The sequence below is a fragment of the Aythya fuligula genome, chromosome 18 (assembly GCF_009819795.1).
Source record: "Aythya fuligula isolate bAytFul2 chromosome 18, bAytFul2.pri, whole genome shotgun sequence".
Taxonomy (NCBI): domain Eukaryota; kingdom Metazoa; phylum Chordata; class Aves; order Anseriformes; family Anatidae; genus Aythya; species Aythya fuligula.
The window spans coordinates 7,007,239-7,024,344 of record NC_045576.1 but is presented as its reverse complement, the minus strand read 5'-3'; the positions used below and the strand labels follow the sequence as shown (position 1 = coordinate 7,024,344).

The window sequence follows — 17,106 nt, the reverse complement described above, 5'->3', positions numbered from 1 at the left end:
TGCTCACTGCATGCCTTTAGTTCTAATAACTGCATCAGTCTGGAGAGCAATAGCCATGAAATAACACCTGTACCCTCTTACCTAGCAGCTGTGTCAAAGCCAGGACGGTCTGTGAAGTGGCACTGCGCAGGGGACTTTGAGAGCAGCCAGAATGTCTTGCAGAGGCAGAATTCCCATCGATTTCAGCAGGGTCAGCGTGGGATCCGTTACTGTTTGCTCAGTGGAGTCCGTTTCTATTTTTACTGTACTGGACTTATAGTAACGATCCAGTAAATATTTTCTGCCACTTGTAATACCTGAAGGTGTGAGTGGAACTATTGTTTCTAATGTGCTCTGCAGGCTGGTGTTTGCAGGACCAGGCTCTTGGTCTGTTTAGCAGGCTCCAATTAAGTCTGATCTGTTCCTTCTATTTTAAGGTTTCTGTTTTCTTCACAGTAGTCTCTCCACTTTGATACTTCACTTACAAAACACCAAACAAACAAACAAAAACCCACCAGACCCTGACAAATAAAGAGCGAGCTCCCCCTGCTGACCTTGGTGTTGCAGCTCACATAGATGAGAGGGTAAAATGTGAATACAAATTCATGCAGAATTAAAAGATAAAGGCAAACATATTCCAACTTCATTGTTTATTTAAACCATGAAAACATCGCTAACCACTGTGCAGTAATTGGAGGGCAATGGCTTTCATAAGGGGAGAGGCTGAGCCATGCCAGCACAGAGCATTTCTGCAATAATGAATTTTCATGCTTTAGCAGAATCACTGTGGGTTTTTTATTTTATTTTTTTTCCCAAATAAAACTGTACAGCTTATTGTTCCTCTGGAGGAAATGTGCTTTCCCTATCTTCTAGATGTTATAAGGGCTTTAAAGTTATGACCTGTTGTAATATTAAAAAAAGCTGAGGTGTAGGAGCTCTTCATGTTCATTAACTCTGGGAGAAGCACAGTTGTGAATTTCTACCCTTCCCCACCTTCATCAACAGCAACCTTTGAGTCTTCAAAATAGTAACACAAAATGTTAAGTGCCTTCAAAAATCCATCTGTGTGCTTTCTTGGATCTTTAATTACTGCAGTTGGCTGGAAAACTTCTAGAAGCAGTCCCAGTGTGAGTAGATAAGTTGTCTTTTTTTTTTTCTTCTGTAAAAAGTAGTTATTTTCTCCATAAGGTCCTAGCAATTTTGATGAAATTTCCAGGAATACAGAATTGCCCAAAGCTTCAAAGAAATGCTAAAAAAAAAAAAAAAAAAACAACAAAAAAAACGTGAAGTTGGCTGCTTTGTTAGCTCCCACTGTGGCAGGTTATCAGTACTGTGAAAATAATGTACTATGAAATTTAATGTTTTTTCAAAAGAAAGTTTTCCAGAGCAGAAAATTTCTGGCCTTCTGTTTCACTTGTGACTTTTTTTTTTTAATTTGCTTTTATATTTTCATTTAGCTGCTCCAAACAAACATTTTCTACAGAACCAGTGCTGAGTTTTGATTATCTCTCTTAACTTAATTTGCAGTCCCGTAGCTGAGAATAGGATTGCATCAGCTTTGCCCCAAAGATCCAATAGAGAACTTGAGATGGATGTGTTGCACTCGCACAAGAGGAGTTTACCTTTACTTGCTGGACACCAGTGTTTGCAATACATACCAGTTCTAAGGAGCAGAAGAGCTGTGCTACCACAAGAAGCACAGCAGAAAACATCAAAGTCTTCATGAGCCCGTTTAGACTTACAGCTGTAGATCTCAAACTTCGCAATGCACCATAACTGGAGAGGATTTGATGAGTCTGTGTGTTCTCATAAGGATGTCTTACAAGCGGGAGCAGTACTTGGGCTGGCTCTAGGAAGAAGGACTGTCCTGGTAAATGTGGAGAGTTGAGCTCTCCTTTTGTGAGTCAGGCTAAAACTCTTTAATGAGCTGAACTTCGTTGCTCTTAAAAGTACGTCAGAGTTTGCTAAGACTCAACTAAATTTTACTAAATATAGCCTGAAATCATAAACAGGTCTAAAACACCATTAAAGATCCAAGGGTAGATGAAGTAAAAAAGCTATTGGTCTCAGGAAAAACGCCAGGAACCAACTCCATTCAATTAGGTAGCCAGATTTGATTTCCCATAGTATTAAAGTTGTTTAATTGCCTGTGAAAATTGCCTGACACAGCATGGGTTAATTCTCCTTCTTGGAACATTTGCAGGAAAACCACTTTGCTGCAGTTGTGTTTATTTGCAGCCAGAGTGTCTGTTTGCAAATTAACTGTCTGCTAGAGTGTGAAAAACATTTTTTTAAATGAAACTGAAGGTAAATATCTAAAAATATGTGGTAAGGGAAGTCATGTCTGGCATCCTGAGCAAACAGAAAATGTTAAAGGTTCACGTCTTCCCCTTCAGTGACTTGGAAAACACTTGCATCATCTTTGCTTAGGGTTAAAGATGAGCCTGTCCTGCCTCTGGGACAGCCAGCACTGCCTTTTGAGAGGTTACTAGCATTAGTTTGGTATTTTCCAGAAGTATACTTGTGTTTTCACAAAAGGAGAGGATAAATGATCTAGTGGTTATGATGCTTAGATTTCTTGTTCTGCAGCGTCTTCCTCTTACAAGAGTCCGGGCAGTTGTCCTTTTACTTCCGTTTGCCCCTGCAAATTGCCAGATTGCAGGTTGTTCCCCACTGCAGTTCTGGCCAAAGGCACCGTGTACACTTCTGCTTTTGGCATACTTTGGATAAATGTGTTTTTAACTTCAGTAATTTTGACAGAACCACATTAGAGAGTGACCTGGTGCTTTGGTGAATGAGAAGTGACACACGCCGCTGTCTTGAGCAGTCTTTTGATGGGCACAAGAGCAGCCGGCTCTGTGCTGGCTCACCGCGTGTCTCTAGCCAAAGAAACTTCAGCAGCCTCACCACTCTCCTGCAGTTTGGTAACTGAGTTCCTCCTCCAGATATGAGGTTGCTCCTAATCTCTGTCACCCTGCACAGTGATTTATACAATGCACAGCCCTGCAGGAGTGTTCTCCACAGAGGACATCCTTTTGCACAGCTGTAGAAAATATAGAAGGACTTGAAACCACCCTTGGGTTAGCTCTTCGCCTCCATTCGCTGCCTCACTGACTGCAGTGGAGCTGGGTCTCCTTGCCAAATGCTGCCCAGAAACGTGCATGAGGAGATTTTCCCAGCCATAGCAAGGGTGAGAGCACCACTGAGCACGTTAAAATCTTGTGATACGAGTAGGCATTCAAATGAAATATCTCTAAACAGCCATAGAAGTGGCTTTCAGTTCTGGTGTTTCCTGGAAAATGAAATTATAGCAACAATGGGACAGCTCAGTGCAGGAGGTCCTTAAAGTAGCCAGGAAGTATTCGTTCGTGTATTTGCAGTGGGTTATTTATGGACAGACTCTAGCCTTGGGTGCATACTGCTGCATGGCTTGAAATACTGATCATGGCAGTTCTGCAAGCCTGGGCAAAAATGTTTGTCCTCAAGACAGATACTGGCAGAAAGCACCCTGTGTGCCTGACCAGACAGCTCCCTATACAAGCTGCTGTCCAATGCCTTCATGTTTCCACACTGAGATGTGCCAGAGTAAACCTTGATTTTTTTCCTGTTTCCTTTCTGGACTGTGACACTTTCATTTTGCTCACTGGCATTTCCCAGGCTGCAAGCCAAAATATGTTCAGGTAATAAGAAGACATGTGAACGGTATTTGAGACACTGCAGGTTAATTCAGTTCCCTTCTTACGGTGTGCCCCTTGTGTAAACCTCTTGGGGTACTTGTAAAATTCAAATCATCCTCCAGATATGGGAAACAAAAGGTGAGATGTATTAGCAGTGTTGCAAAAAAAACACTGGACAAGAAAGGCGATGCCTTTACCGACTGCGTGCCAAAACCCAGTGTCCTGGTGGTAGGGGCTGGGCCCTGGGGAAAGAGCAGCACCACAGCCCTCCATGGTTAGGGATGACAGTTTGTGTCTTGATAGGGAAAATGAGCAACAAAACATTTATTTGTTATTAAACCTAGTTCTTAAGTGGAGTGAAAACGGTGGCACAATCCTAAGCTTCTTGCAGCCAGTGGGCATCTTTCCATGGTTTGCTGGATGGTGGATGAGGTCCAGCAAGGTGGCAGCGGTGTGTTTGAGTAACCCTGAAGGAGAATGGCCTCTCAGCAGTTTCTTTTCTTCTTCTCCTTTTGCCGGGTGTAATAACATGCAAATCTTCCCAGCGGGATGAGGGGATCCAAGCTGCCACACCAGCACATTAATTGCACTCAGCAAATGTCTCCCATGGGGGACGCTGGTTGCTGCACGCTCAAATGTCTTCCCAACAAGAAGTCACCTCTGCAGGAGGAGGTGGTCTCAGGTGAACCTGAATCTGTCCTGGCTCTGTCAGTTGCAATGGAAATTTGGTCTGTGATTTCAATAAAAGGAAGATTTGGCTCCGATTGCCAAATGGAGCTCTTCAGCTCGGTAAACAAATTGGATTAAGTGCCTGGTGATGTTCTGGAAATGGCTCAAATGCTTGATTGGCTTCTGCAGTTCTGGCCCAGGACACGAAAGCCTGTGCCAGGTGGCTCTTGTGAAGAAGTGGCTAGGGCTGCCCCAAGTAGGTTAGGTACGGAGGGGACGGTGCTTTTTTTCCTGTGTTTTTTTCTGAGTAAATTATAGGTTTGAATTTAAATGGTCAAGGGCTATCATGAAGAGATGGACCTTAATGGTCAAGGAAAATGAATAACTGTGATCAGGAAAAATCTCAGATAAGAACTGGGCAGCAAAGAGGGGACACAGAAGACCTTGCAGCTAAACTCCAGATTTGAGAGGTTTATGATGCCCCTTGGTTTTGGTAGTTAAATCCCTCTTGTACCTTTCAAAGGTTTTCAAAGCCTTTGTGACTTTTGCCCAGCAAAGAAAAAGGTTGGGGAAGGTGGTACGCTTATCTAACAGGCTTAAGCAAAGGCTGACAGCTTAGAAGTCTAGCTAGAAGCACTGTTAGTACAGCTGAAATAGGAAAAATAAGGCCTAACCTTATAGCTGAAGATATAGCTGGGAATTTTTAGAACTGTGTAAACACGTCTCCTTCATTACACAAATCTACATCCACTGCTGTGTAGCACTTGGCATTTATTTTCCTTTTTGCTGGAGATAACTCACTTTAACGAGTACGTGCTCCGTATCACGCAGAGAGCATTTAGCAGAGCAAGCAGTCCATACATGTAAAGACTGTCACAGTGGGTGCTGGCATGAGGTAGTTTGATGAGTAATAAGTTTTTGTTATAAATGTCAAAAGGTACAAATAGTAAATTGAATTCTCTGTAAGAGGACTAGAAAGTGCCCTTAGTCAAGCACAGGCTGACAAACATAATGCTAAAGCCAAGAGAAAGAAATAGACTGTGGGCAAGTGGGAAATGTGACAGCCACAGGCAAGGCAAGTTATGTAGAAAGATGCTGTCTCAAGGCAAAAACGTTTAATATTTTGCCTCTTTTCAGAAGGTAAATGACCTCTTTGGATTGTTATTCCCGTGTGAGCTCCTCTTTGGGAAGCGACAGTAACACAATTCTTGCTTGCTGACTTCTCCAGAAAAGCAAAAAAAACACACACCATGTCACTGGCTTCATCCACCTGGTGGTGCCTCTGGCATACATCTGTGGGTAGGAGACAGGGAAAACACATCGACCCCAATGTTGGGCATCCTCCATCCGGTCACCTTCCCTGTTAGGTACTCAATTCTTCTGTAAGGGACTCCCCTCCATAACCACAAGGTATCTTCAACCCTGGAGATGTTACTTCATTATTTTAAAAAAGCAAGAGAGAAGGCCAGCTACCAGGATAAATCCTTACATTTCACACTTCCTTGCATTATTCTGCCTTCTCTGACTCACCTGCCTCATGAGTATCAGTGTGTCGTGTCACGGGCAAATGGATGCGTTAGTGATGGGATGGAAAAGAGGAATGCTGCTGGCTAATTGCTGCTTCCAAATGTACGCGTGCTGAGGTTCTGTGCAGTTCAGGCCCAAGGCTGTAGGCTGGTTGTTCTGAAATAACCTGGCCTGATAGCACTGTCTCTGCGGCTCGACATGCCAAGTGCAGTCACTGGTAATTAATGGGAAATGAGGCATTTGGTGATTGGAGTGTTTCTATATTTGTCTCAGGTTTTGAGACAAGACAAGGACTGGGGGAAATACGGACATCGATTTTTCCAGCTGTTAGTGTGGTTGTTAACAAAGGCAAACACAGAAGCTGAAGATCTGACTGCAGCACATGAACATTTGCTTGCCAAACGCTGTATGCTCCGTGACAGAGCTCTTCTTGAAGGCATATGTGACATTTGGGTATTGCCCAGTCCGTCCTTAGGCCAGAGGGAATCCGAAGCAGCTCTGCTGATGCTGATGTCAAGCAGACGCTGGTTAGTGCCAGGCCTGCAAGTCCAGAGGCTGGGGTTAGGTGGGGGTGGTCTCCATCTTGCAGCACAGCTTCCCAAGCCAGGCAGTGTGCAGCTTTTGGTTTCACTGCAGCTCAGAGTAGTGCCAGCATTAGTGTAATGGCAGCTATTAAGGGTCACATGCTGAATGTGTGCCCTGCACAGCTCTGAAGGCACGGCTCTGTTAGAACTATTTAGACGTATTCCAGAGCTGTCTTTCAAAGTTTTGTGCATTCAGGCTAGCTACAACTGTTTCTTCCTCCATTGTCGATGTAATCTCTGGAAGACAAGCTCTCAGCCTGACCATTTGCTTTTGTTTCTGTTTGCCAGGCTGTGAAGAGTTACTGAAAGATGTCCTGTCTCCTGACAACTCTGGGCCTCAGCACTATGAGCCGCAGTACGATGACTACTATTACCAGGTAGGAGAAGCATCGGTTCTTCCTCATCTTACTGTGCTGAGAATGTCTCTGGAGTGATGTGTGGTTGGGTTGTTATAAATGCTGTTGTTTCACTTGGCCTGTTGACTCTTCCTTCCTAGATTCAAGCCTTCCGTACTGGTTTAAGCTGTATTTAACACAGGCTGTCTGTCAGCTGACGAGAGAGAATTTAGGACTTGGTTAGCACTGCTCTTACAAGCCTTGGTATTCTCTTGTCTGTGAAGCCATCACATAAAAGCTTGCTGGCACCACATAAGTGGAAAAGAGTGATTGGGATCTAATTAAATCAGTCAAACTTTGTAGGTGAACAAGTCCTCAGAGACCTTCTGCAGATAATAGATAGGGATTGAGCAGCAGTTGGGAAGCAGAAGCAAAAACACCTCGATAATATTTTGGATGGTGGGTATGATATATCCATATTCAATTTTTCAAACTATTAAAGAAGTCCTTGTCCATAATTTGCCAGTGTCTGCAACAACAGGCAGGACAATGTTACGCTTCATTTAAGCATCTCTTTGTCTCTCCTTCATTTTACTTTGTTTTTAGTCACCTCCACCCATGTGCATTTTAAGATTAAAGGCACAGTTGGCATTGTGCACTCAGATGTCAGTGGTGTTAGGAGACTTGCAAGTCATTGTGCAATTTGGATGTAAAGTATTGTAGCTTCCCAGGTGACAAAGTGTGAAAACAATCCTCATACAGCGAGGATAGGTGAGGGATAAGCATGCAGGGAAACGCTGCTATCTGTGTTCCTCTGAGAGCACCTGTAGGGGAGGAAAGATCTGTGAGTGCGTGGATGAGGTGGTTAGTCAGGGAAGGGCCGGTGAAAAGCCTTGGGCTGAGTATGCCCAAAAGGAAGGCAGAACAGGGAAGGTGCTGTGAGCAATTTATGGCCTCTGCACTGGAGGCTTCTAGCAGAAGGTGGCTTCGGATGCCCTCATGTGAACTGGTACCAACGAGGGGGCAGTGAGAGCAATTGTGGCTCGGAGAGGCTGGGAGCTGAGCCTGGGAGCTCTGACAACTCCAGCTGCACCTTTTGATGACAAAGAAGAGTTTCATGGTGATTAGAGAGTGGACTCGTGGTGGGGAGATGCCTAGGAAGAACAAAGATGTGGTGTGATGGAAATTTTAGTGAGTCAGCGTGGCAGAGATCTGTAGTGGAGGCCAAGTGAGGAGCCTGAGCCCAGGGTGTACCCTGCTGGATCTGGGTTCAAGGTGTGGTAACCACCGGGCTGCAGGCAGTGCTGTAGATGGGTATTTGTGGCCAAGTCCTGGGATGACAGCTTCCTTCCAGCAGGCCTGTCTGCAGGAGGGTTGAACCTGTAATTAGCTGAAGAGTTGAGCTATGGCTTCTTTGTAATGCTGGGCCAAGTTTGGGGTGCGAGCTACTGGACAAGGACTGGCAAAGGGTTTTATTGAGGGATGGAGCTGGAGCTGCTCAGAGGCAGGGAGCCCTTCCTTCCACTGCATGCATAGGGAAAGCACCCATCACTCGGCCCCACCAGGATCCTGCTTTAACATTTTCTTTGTAATCCTCGTGAATACCTAGGACCAGCACTTCAACTTAGTTGCAGAAGCACGTGGTGAGAGGTGTGAGTGCCACGGAGCCCGTCCCCATTGCTTTGTGGTGATACACAGAACGGTTCTCACTGTGCAGAGGGTACACAAACATTTCCTTCAGCTCTAGGCAGATGATGTCCGTCACAAGATAGGAGGAGCCTTCTAAGGCTGCAAACAAAAGGGCAGAATTTGGACACCAACTTTTTGAATAGGGAAGAGTTGGCTGGGCTTGTTGGCTCTTTCTGTGTGATGGAAGTGGCAGGCTGCTTTCGGGACCCAGGCAGCGGAGGGCTGACAGCGCTAACACTCTGCTCCTTCCTCAAGCCAAATTGTTTTGTAACTGATGACATAGATGCCCGCAATGCTGTTGCTTGGTAACCTGAATAGACATCATAAACCAACCTCTCTGTTTTGCAAGAGATGATAAAGGCTATAAAACAGAAAGCAGGCTCTCTGCAAACACTCGGTGTCTCCTGTGCAGATGTCGCTGGCTCCGTCTGACTCTAAAGGCAGGTGGCGTGGCTCTTGGGTCTTTATTCCTCTGGGGCCAGGTTTCAGACCTGCGGTAAACCAAAGATAGGCTGCAGAGAAGGTGCTGGAAAGTGAATTGTGAGGGGGCTGCAAAGCGTGGCAGTCCTGCCACCCAGTAGCCAGAAGAGCCCTGCTGGTCCTGAGAGCAGCCAGCTGGTGGGTTCCCATTCTAACTTTGTGCCCTTGGGAGAGGAAAGGGGCACTGAGCGACCCTGCCTGTTCAGAAAGAGTTCATATGACAGTGCTGGGGTGGAAACTACTGGTTGCTCCAGGGTTGGCTTCTGGTGCCCCCAGTCACCCTGTATGGGCTGTGCAGTGGGTGGCACCGGTGCAGTCCAGAAGCTGTGTTTGCCCACGTTTCCAGGACCAGTGCAGTATTTGATGGCTTCAGAGCACAACCAGGCCTGTTCCCTGCCTGCCCATACGGCAGACAGGTTGTTACGGTGGGGAGAGGACAGGAAACTGTACGTTTTGGTAAACCCCACGCATAAGCTATTGCTCCTCTGTGAAGCTCTGCTTTCCTCAGAGGCAGTCTTGTCCGATTTAGTTTCCAGGTTGGTCCTTCAGGCGCAGTTCAGAAACTCTTCACTAGATGTCAGTTAAAGACTGGGAAAACTCTGAGAACCGGCTCTGTGCCTGCTTTAAGGATCCTCTCCTATGAGGAAGAAAGTTGCAGTTTTCATTCTGGTGAAATAGGGGAGAACTTCAGAGGCCTGGGTGGATTTGAGGTTATCTCTGCTGCTGCGGTTTGCGCTCCACTCCCAAGGAAGCACGTACTGAACACGTGGAAGTTCACTTTGCACTTCCCAGACCTTACTGAGTGTGAATTCCTGGTGCTGTAGTCAGGCTTATGTACAGCTCCCAGTGGCACAACTAGCAGTTGCCTGTCAATCTGATTTTCATCCCTTTGCATGTCTGTCTAACTCTCAGGTGCTTGTGATTTGGGGGAGAAAAATGGAAAAGGAAACTTGTCCTTGTCTCATGTTATTTCCCCTTTCCCCTGCTTTCACTTTGGCTTCCTCTCCCATGTGCCTATTCCCTGTATCGGAGCTTTTCGAAGCCCCAAATGAAGCAAAAGCCTGGAGGGGTGAAGGTAATGCCAAGAAGGGGGACGAGGTAAAGGCAGGAGCCACAGTGAGGTGCTGAACTGATCAAGCTGTTTGTGTGTTTTGAGACAAATGGGGAAGAAGAAACTGCCAAAACTCAAGCCTTTAATTGCAACCAACTAGATGCAATTAATTTAAATTGATAGGTAAGATCCCCAGCTACCAGGAGGTTGGGGCATTTCATTTAATATTTTCTAAATGGTCTGCTTTTACTTTCTTCTTCACAGAAAGCAAGAACAAAAACTGATAACCTTTTAATGTCTACAGCCAGAAGGGAAGGAAAAAAAAAACCCTGTGCAATTTAAAATGCAAAGACCATTCCATGGAAGTTTTCTAATGGTCTGTAATGAGAGACTGTCAGTGTGCTGTGTCAGGCAAGCAGATAACTCGTCCTTTGAGCTCAGGTCTGTTAAGGCATGATGCACGGAAAGCAAAGGGCAGCACTTAATTACTACAGGACCATCGGATCAGTCAGAAATGTCTCACTGACTTCTCACAGACTGAATCAGGCTGCAAAAATGTTCGTGCACACAGAGAGAGTTGGTCCAAAGAAACTTGGGATGGGGTGGCAGTTAGGAAACTCGTGTCAGACCCGAAACAAAATGTTTGGGTCCCTGCTCGTCCTCCCCCAGCCAACCTTGCGCCAATACCTCAAAGTTCTGGCGCTACGCAGGAGAAGCTTTTGAAAGTGCTGCTCAAAGTGCTCTGTGGTGTTAAGAACGGGGTTATAAATACTGCGGGGGAAGCAGGTCTATTCCGCAACAGCACAAGTTAGCAGCTGTAGGGCCTCTCCACTCCCAGACCTGTGAACAAGGACCCTGGGTATGGACCCTGGGTATGCATCAGGGTCTCTGGATTTGGTGTTTCAGTCTGTAATGTGCTCTCTTTGAGGCAGTTTAAGTGATTGGTATAATTTCTGTCTCTTTAGAGAGAATGGAAATGTTCTAAATAAGACAGAAGCTGACTTACCCACCCCGAATTCCCTTCCCAGTGCTGGCTGCTCTGCCTTCAAGTGTAGTTTTGGCTGTGGTTTGAAGGGAACCCCAAGTCTCCCTAGCCCACTGGGCAGGATTTGCTCTGCAGCAAGTTCCTGGTAGCGCTGCAGAGCCCTGGCTAGCCTTGAGGAGATGCCAACCAACAAAGTCCACAGCTGAAGTACCTGTGTGGAAACCCAGACCCAGATTCAGCCAGCTAAGACAAAGCAAAGTGCCCATGCCCAGCGTTTGTGAACGGCTGGCTCAGGGCACTGCTGGGCACCCAGCCAGCTGCGGGCACTGGCCACAGGACCAAAGGGGAATGAGGCTGGCTGCATCCGCACCTCCCTGGCCGAGACTTCCCGGCAGGACAGAGAAGCAGTTGCCTGGTTCCAGGTGTCTTAACTTTGGGGAAAAGGGAATCTGCACCAGCATCTGGAGCACTTCAGCTGGCATATTCTGGCTGTTCAGATTTGAATGGAGCCTGAATCTAGGTCACCTGGGTGGGTGACAGGAGAGGAGATTGAATGAAAGATCTTAGAGCCTCTCACCAGGTATCAGGGTACCTGAGTAGCTGCTTGTGAAGAGACAGGCTATGCATTTTTATGTAAGAGAAATTGCTTCTTCATCTGAAATCAATGCCCAAGTGCTGTACATGCAAACCCAGTAGAAGAGCCTATTGTAAGCTCCAATAATAGCAGGCTGCCTGTTTTAAACAAGGCTGTTTGTTTCTTATTCGTTGGTGCAGTATTGAGTAGTTGCAGTTTTCCCTTTTTTTTTTTTTTCCTTTTTTTTTCTTGCTGCTGTCATCTGTAAATAAGAGGGAGTCTGCTGCTTAACAAGGTGCAGGATGATTGCTGTGTGTCAAAGAATGAGCTGCCTTTTCAGTCCTGTGTGTGTTCACCCGCCTGCCAAGTGATTAATTACACTGTATGAACAGCAGAAAAATTGTTGAAACATGACAAATAAATTGTGTTTGCCTCTGGGATGGAACGGGGACTACTAGCTGATCTGCTGCTTTGAAATTATTTTCAGCAGCAATTAGGAGTCCCCCACTGGCTTCCGAAAAAAAGTTTTTTTCCCACCAGTTGCTCAAGGAGGTCTGCTAACACCTATGGCAGGACAGAGGGACTTACCTGCACTGGAAAAGCCAGAGATCCAAATGCGTTTTTCATGAGGCTGAGGAAGGGAATAGCAGTCTGAGACACCGCGGGACTAAGGAAAGGTGATGGGCCGTTTGCGTAGGTCACTGGGTCAGCATGGAATTGCGCTTATGATCTCCGTGCTGTCTCTTATATTTATTGCAAAGCAGGGCCCAGGAAAGTGTTGAGTATTTTATTAAACTCAAACTTGCAGTTCTGTTCTTGTGGTTTGCATCTTAAGCAAAACTCTTTTTTTTTTTTTTTTTTTTTTTTCCCTATTGAGGACATGTCTTTCACCAGGCTTGCTGGCAGCTGCAGCAATGCTACTTTGCTGGTGAACAAACCCCTCTGGGTCACTTCAGAAGAGAGGAGTAAGTAAAGACGTCAAGTCTTACCCGAGCCCAAGAGAAATCTGCTTTATCACTTCTAGTTTCCCAGAAGCTTAGGGCAGTGTCCACCATGAAAAAGAGTAAAGGCACAGTGCTAACCTGACACCACAGATTAAAACAGATCTTTGCTACAGAGAGCACCACACATCCTCCAGAGCTTGACTGTTGATTTTTTTGTCCTTGGTGCAGACTTGGTGTGGCTGAGCCCCCAAGGAAACTCCCCACATGGATCGCACTGGATTCATGTACCCTTGCTGTATTCAGCTCACTGCTCTTCCTTCTGGAGGCTGAAGCAAAGTTTGGGCAAAGGATCCCAAATCTCCCACCTTAACAGAAACAACAGTTACAATGTTAAGTTGGAAATATCTTTCCAACTGATACCAAAGAGAAAAACACAACCTAGGCAGTCAGGAGAAGCAGTATTAAACACAGCAAATTGAAGCTTTGTTTTTTTTCTGTTTCTTATCAGCCTGCAGTTTTCTCCACCACCCCCACACTGTCATTCTTGGCTCCCATTGTGTGTTTGGCATTGTCGCTGCTCTGTGTCAGCCTCGCGTGTGAAGCCTTACCTCCCTGTGCTTGGGACTCTCGGGGTGTTTGTGCTACGCAGCAATCAGCACAGCGTATGTTTGCAAATTGCTTCCCTTTCCAAGCTGCTGGTGGGCTCTTCTGTCCTGCTGTCACTGTGGGACCCACGCTGTGATTACGAACAAGTCATTCTTAACATCTTTCCTCAAGCTGGGGGGGAGGCTGCATCTTCACTGCTGCAGCAGTCAGGACGCGGGACGTGCATGTCCCCAGTGCTTCAGCTGCGGGATGTTCTGGCTCGAGTGTCTCCCTTGGGCACGCTAAAGGAAGCAGAAGGTTCCCTTGTTTCTAATCTAGAAGTCTGGCTTCTATTTGATGCTCCTAAATCTGCCAGATTCTCCTTCCCCTCCGCTTTTATTGTGTCCCATGGGAAATGTGTCTAGTCGACATCTCAGGGGATGCCTTCTGTGGGACCCAGCCTAGGGATTGATCCAGCCCCTGCTGAAATCAGGAGAAAGACTGCTCAAGGCCTGAGCTTCTTCTAGACTACCCTTCTAAGCTAACACTGTGGGTTTGTTCCTGAGGAGGCTGTTGCCTGAATCCCTTGCTGGAGGACACTTCTAAGCTCAGCTCTGTCCAAAATCTTCATACAGCACAGCCGTGAAGTCACAGAGAAACAAGCCCTTGTTCCTAGGTAGGACGAGATAGGATTATACATAGGCAATGCAATATCTTCACTGCTGAGAAGTTTATTGTAACCTCTAAGGGCAGCACTCAGCAATTCATTTTTTTTCCTATTTTTTTCCAAGCATCGGAAAGCAACATTAACTACAACTGCCAAGAAACCTCCAGTGAACAATTACCAAGAGCAATGAAAAGCGCAGCGTGCACCCATTTGGGACTAATTTACATGGAAATTGCCTGCTTTCACCTGGCAATATTCTGATTTATATTTTTTATGTTTGTGCATACATGCAAAGTGTCCTTGGTACGGAGCACCTGCATAAAATCATCTACCTCTCTGGCTGCTCAAGCTGACTACAAAAGGCTGCCCTGAAGAGCTGCTGCATGGAGAATGAGCAGCGCTGCACTCAGGGCAAGGCAGGCATCTTCCAACAAAATAAATGCTGACTCCTCCAAAAGCAGCCACAGAAAAGATTGTTTGAGGAGTATTTTCTTTTTCAAAGCCAGCTTGAATTTTGTGATTTGGTGGAACATCACACGCTGATGTCTTCAGAGGGTAAATTACTTTTCCCTGGACTTGTTTCTGCTTGTTTGTTTTATAAAAAGCACACCAAATAATACAAGAAAAAGTGAAATACTCTGGCCCAGTCCAAAAATATTTCGTCCCTTTCTCAAAATGTGCTTTGGATTTTCTTTTCAAAAAAATCTGAGGTTTTGACCTTCTCATCCTGAGCTGGGACAAGAAAGTATTTTGAAATCTAGTTGCTCCTAGGGAGAGAGAAGTATTTTCCCACCTCATTCTTGCCCTACCACCCCAGCAGATGGGTTTTGCTCCCTCCAGATGCAATCCCGCTGTCTTTGGGGCCAGCAGGGGTCTGCCTGGCACTGGGGAGGAACATCAGAGATGCTGCTGGAGCTTCTGTCACCATTGTGATGCTGTATCTCGGTGCAGTGCTGCTTGGTCAGCTCACCACTGTCTTTTGGGGGGCTGGAAAGCTGGGCTGAGTTTGCTTATATCAGTGTTTTGTCCAAATTCTGCCAGTTACCTGCTTTGAATTGTAACCACCTGCTGCTGCAGGTGAACTGCTGTTCCCCTGTAATAGAAATGTAAATCAGCAAGGGAGCAGAAATTGTTCACACGTGGCATTGTCCCAGTCGACCCGTGCCACCTCTCAGGGCTGTGCTTGCTGGGGGGCTTCAGACAGGCGGAGCTGTGGCCGTTCTGCTGCTGCTCAGACACAGGTGAAGCTACAGCCAGTGTTCTTCCAGGCCTCTGAGGAAGAATTACCTCATGCATCCATATTTCTTGGTATCTTTGCCTCTTCTTTGAGTATTTTGCTGTTTTGGGGCCCAGGTAGGGTTTTGTGCAACCTTCAGAAGCTTTACCATTTGAAAGCCCGTCACGTTTCTCTTTGACAGAACCTCTCTTTAACAGGCATTTTCTCCCGTGCCTTTTTTTTCTTTCTGAGGTGTTATCTTCAAGCTTTTCATCTGCTGATTTTCTGACTGAGCACAGTTTTGGGGGTGGTTTTCTGGAATTGTCAGTTGCCATGGCAAAATGTTCCTCCCATCTTGTTTCTCTGTGGATAAACGAAGTTGGGCAGCGGATCAGGCTTTGGGTAGAGGCTGTGAAATTATGGAAAGCTAAAACTTGCTGCCTTTCTGTCGAGGAAGTTGCGTCCCTACTGATCTAATCCTTCAGGTAAGTGTGACTTTGTGGTTTAGCCCTTTTTACCTGTTGTTTGTTGTAATGCAAATCTATCCACTTTAGCTTGTGTGTCTCGACTATGGCATTATCAACAATATAAGCAGAAGCATTATGACAGCACTCACTTTGTCCTGTTCTCTTGTCATAGAAATATAGCTGCTCGGTCAGAGGGTGGTGAAGCAGTCCTGACACTGATATATTTCTTTTGGAAATACCAAAGTATCTGTAATAAAAGTAGTCAAGTAGGAGACAGTGCATATAGGTTTCTGTGGGTTTCTTGCCACTTGTGTGACGGGATGAAATTATCTTTGCCCTCCAGATCATAAACTTGAAACTAGCTCTTTCTTTTTTTCTTTGTATTTATTTCCTCCTCTGCCTCACCTCTTTTCTCTTTGCTGTTCAGGCAGAATTGTGCCGTGTTTATAGAAGATAAGAGAACACAGAGAGTTCTTTGAATATATTCAGTGAGAAGGCTGTGAAACTGAAATATAAAACCTCTTTGGAGTAAAAAGTATGGGCTTAGGTATTTTTTGTTGTGGTGATTTTGTTTTTAACTGGGAGAAAGGTCTGTAAGGTCTGTGTAGGCCTGTAAGAGCTGGTTGGTAAAGCCACGTTCCAGGTTGTTTTGAAACTGTGGGGAGAAAGTCTGCCACAAAGAGGTGGTCGGGCTAAACAAAGCCACTGAAACCCCTCCTTGCACAAGCAACCTAAAAGCATTTCCCTGCATCCTTTTTGCTCTTCAGTCTCTCTGATCAGACTGAGAGCAACGTATTTTGTTGGAGGAACCTTCTCTTGTTTGACAAAAAAATGTGCTTTGTATATTGCCAGGGTTTTCCCACCTACATTAAAAAAAAAAAAAACAATCCTCCTTAGGAGGATCTTATAGGAATTTCTGTCACACAGCTGCTGCTGGACTGCCTGCAGTTATTTAGGGCTCAAATGCTTGATTTCAGTAGTTTCGGGAAGTGCCACCAGAATTATCCATTACAGTAATAAAATTGCCCACTGCTTTTCCTTTCCCGCTTCCTTCTCTCATTTCACCCCCAGCCCTTGAAATGTCCCAAAATCCCCCCCAAAGCTGTGTGGGCTCCGGCCTTCCCAGTTCAGTGCCTCCCACCTGCAGGTTTATTGAGCAGTTCGTCAGTTCAATTTACCCTTAACATTACACCATTGTACTCAGCTGGGCTCACAGAGCTAAAAATTGGATCTTGATTATCTTGTCTATTTTTAGAAGCCAGAGAAGGATCAAAATGCACTATTTTACATGCTACAGTGGAGCATTTATGTGATTGGGTAGAGGCACGCTTCCCCAGCACCGCCACACATCAGGGCCGTGATAAGCAATTTGTAACCCAACAGGAAGGGAAAGTAGGCCAGCCTACAAGAGAGTATCTAGGAACTGCTCCTGCGGGATTTGTGCTACGCTGCCTCCAGCAGCTGAAATAACAGCATGAAATTGCGATTAAAAATTAAAGAGATGTGGGCTACTTGACCTTCTTTTAATCAGGGACGCGGAGGCCATGGCTGGAGTAAGGATGCCAAAGAAACACAGCTTCTGTCCAGAAGTTTCGTGCCAAGAAGAGGCTGCTGAAACTCAGCAGGAACTGGGTGGAACGGAGCTGATTTATTTCTGGTCACCGCAGTCCCTGAGGG

At 45.8% G+C, this 17,106-nt stretch overlaps 1 protein-coding gene across 3 annotated transcripts in view; it reads left to right on the top strand.

Annotated features, from left to right (window-relative positions):
* The window catches only part of RAB11FIP4 (RAB11 family interacting protein 4), a 116,295-nt gene that overhangs the window by 42,063 nt on the left and 57,126 nt on the right, over positions 1 to 17,106 (top strand). For all 3 annotated transcript variants that reach the window (XM_032199498.1, XM_032199495.1, XM_032199497.1), the window contains exon 3: positions 6,725 to 6,813. In XM_032199498.1, the coding sequence (XP_032055389.1) occupies positions 6,725 to 6,813 (89 nt within the window). The remainder of the gene's footprint in view (positions 1 to 6,724; positions 6,814 to 17,106) is intronic.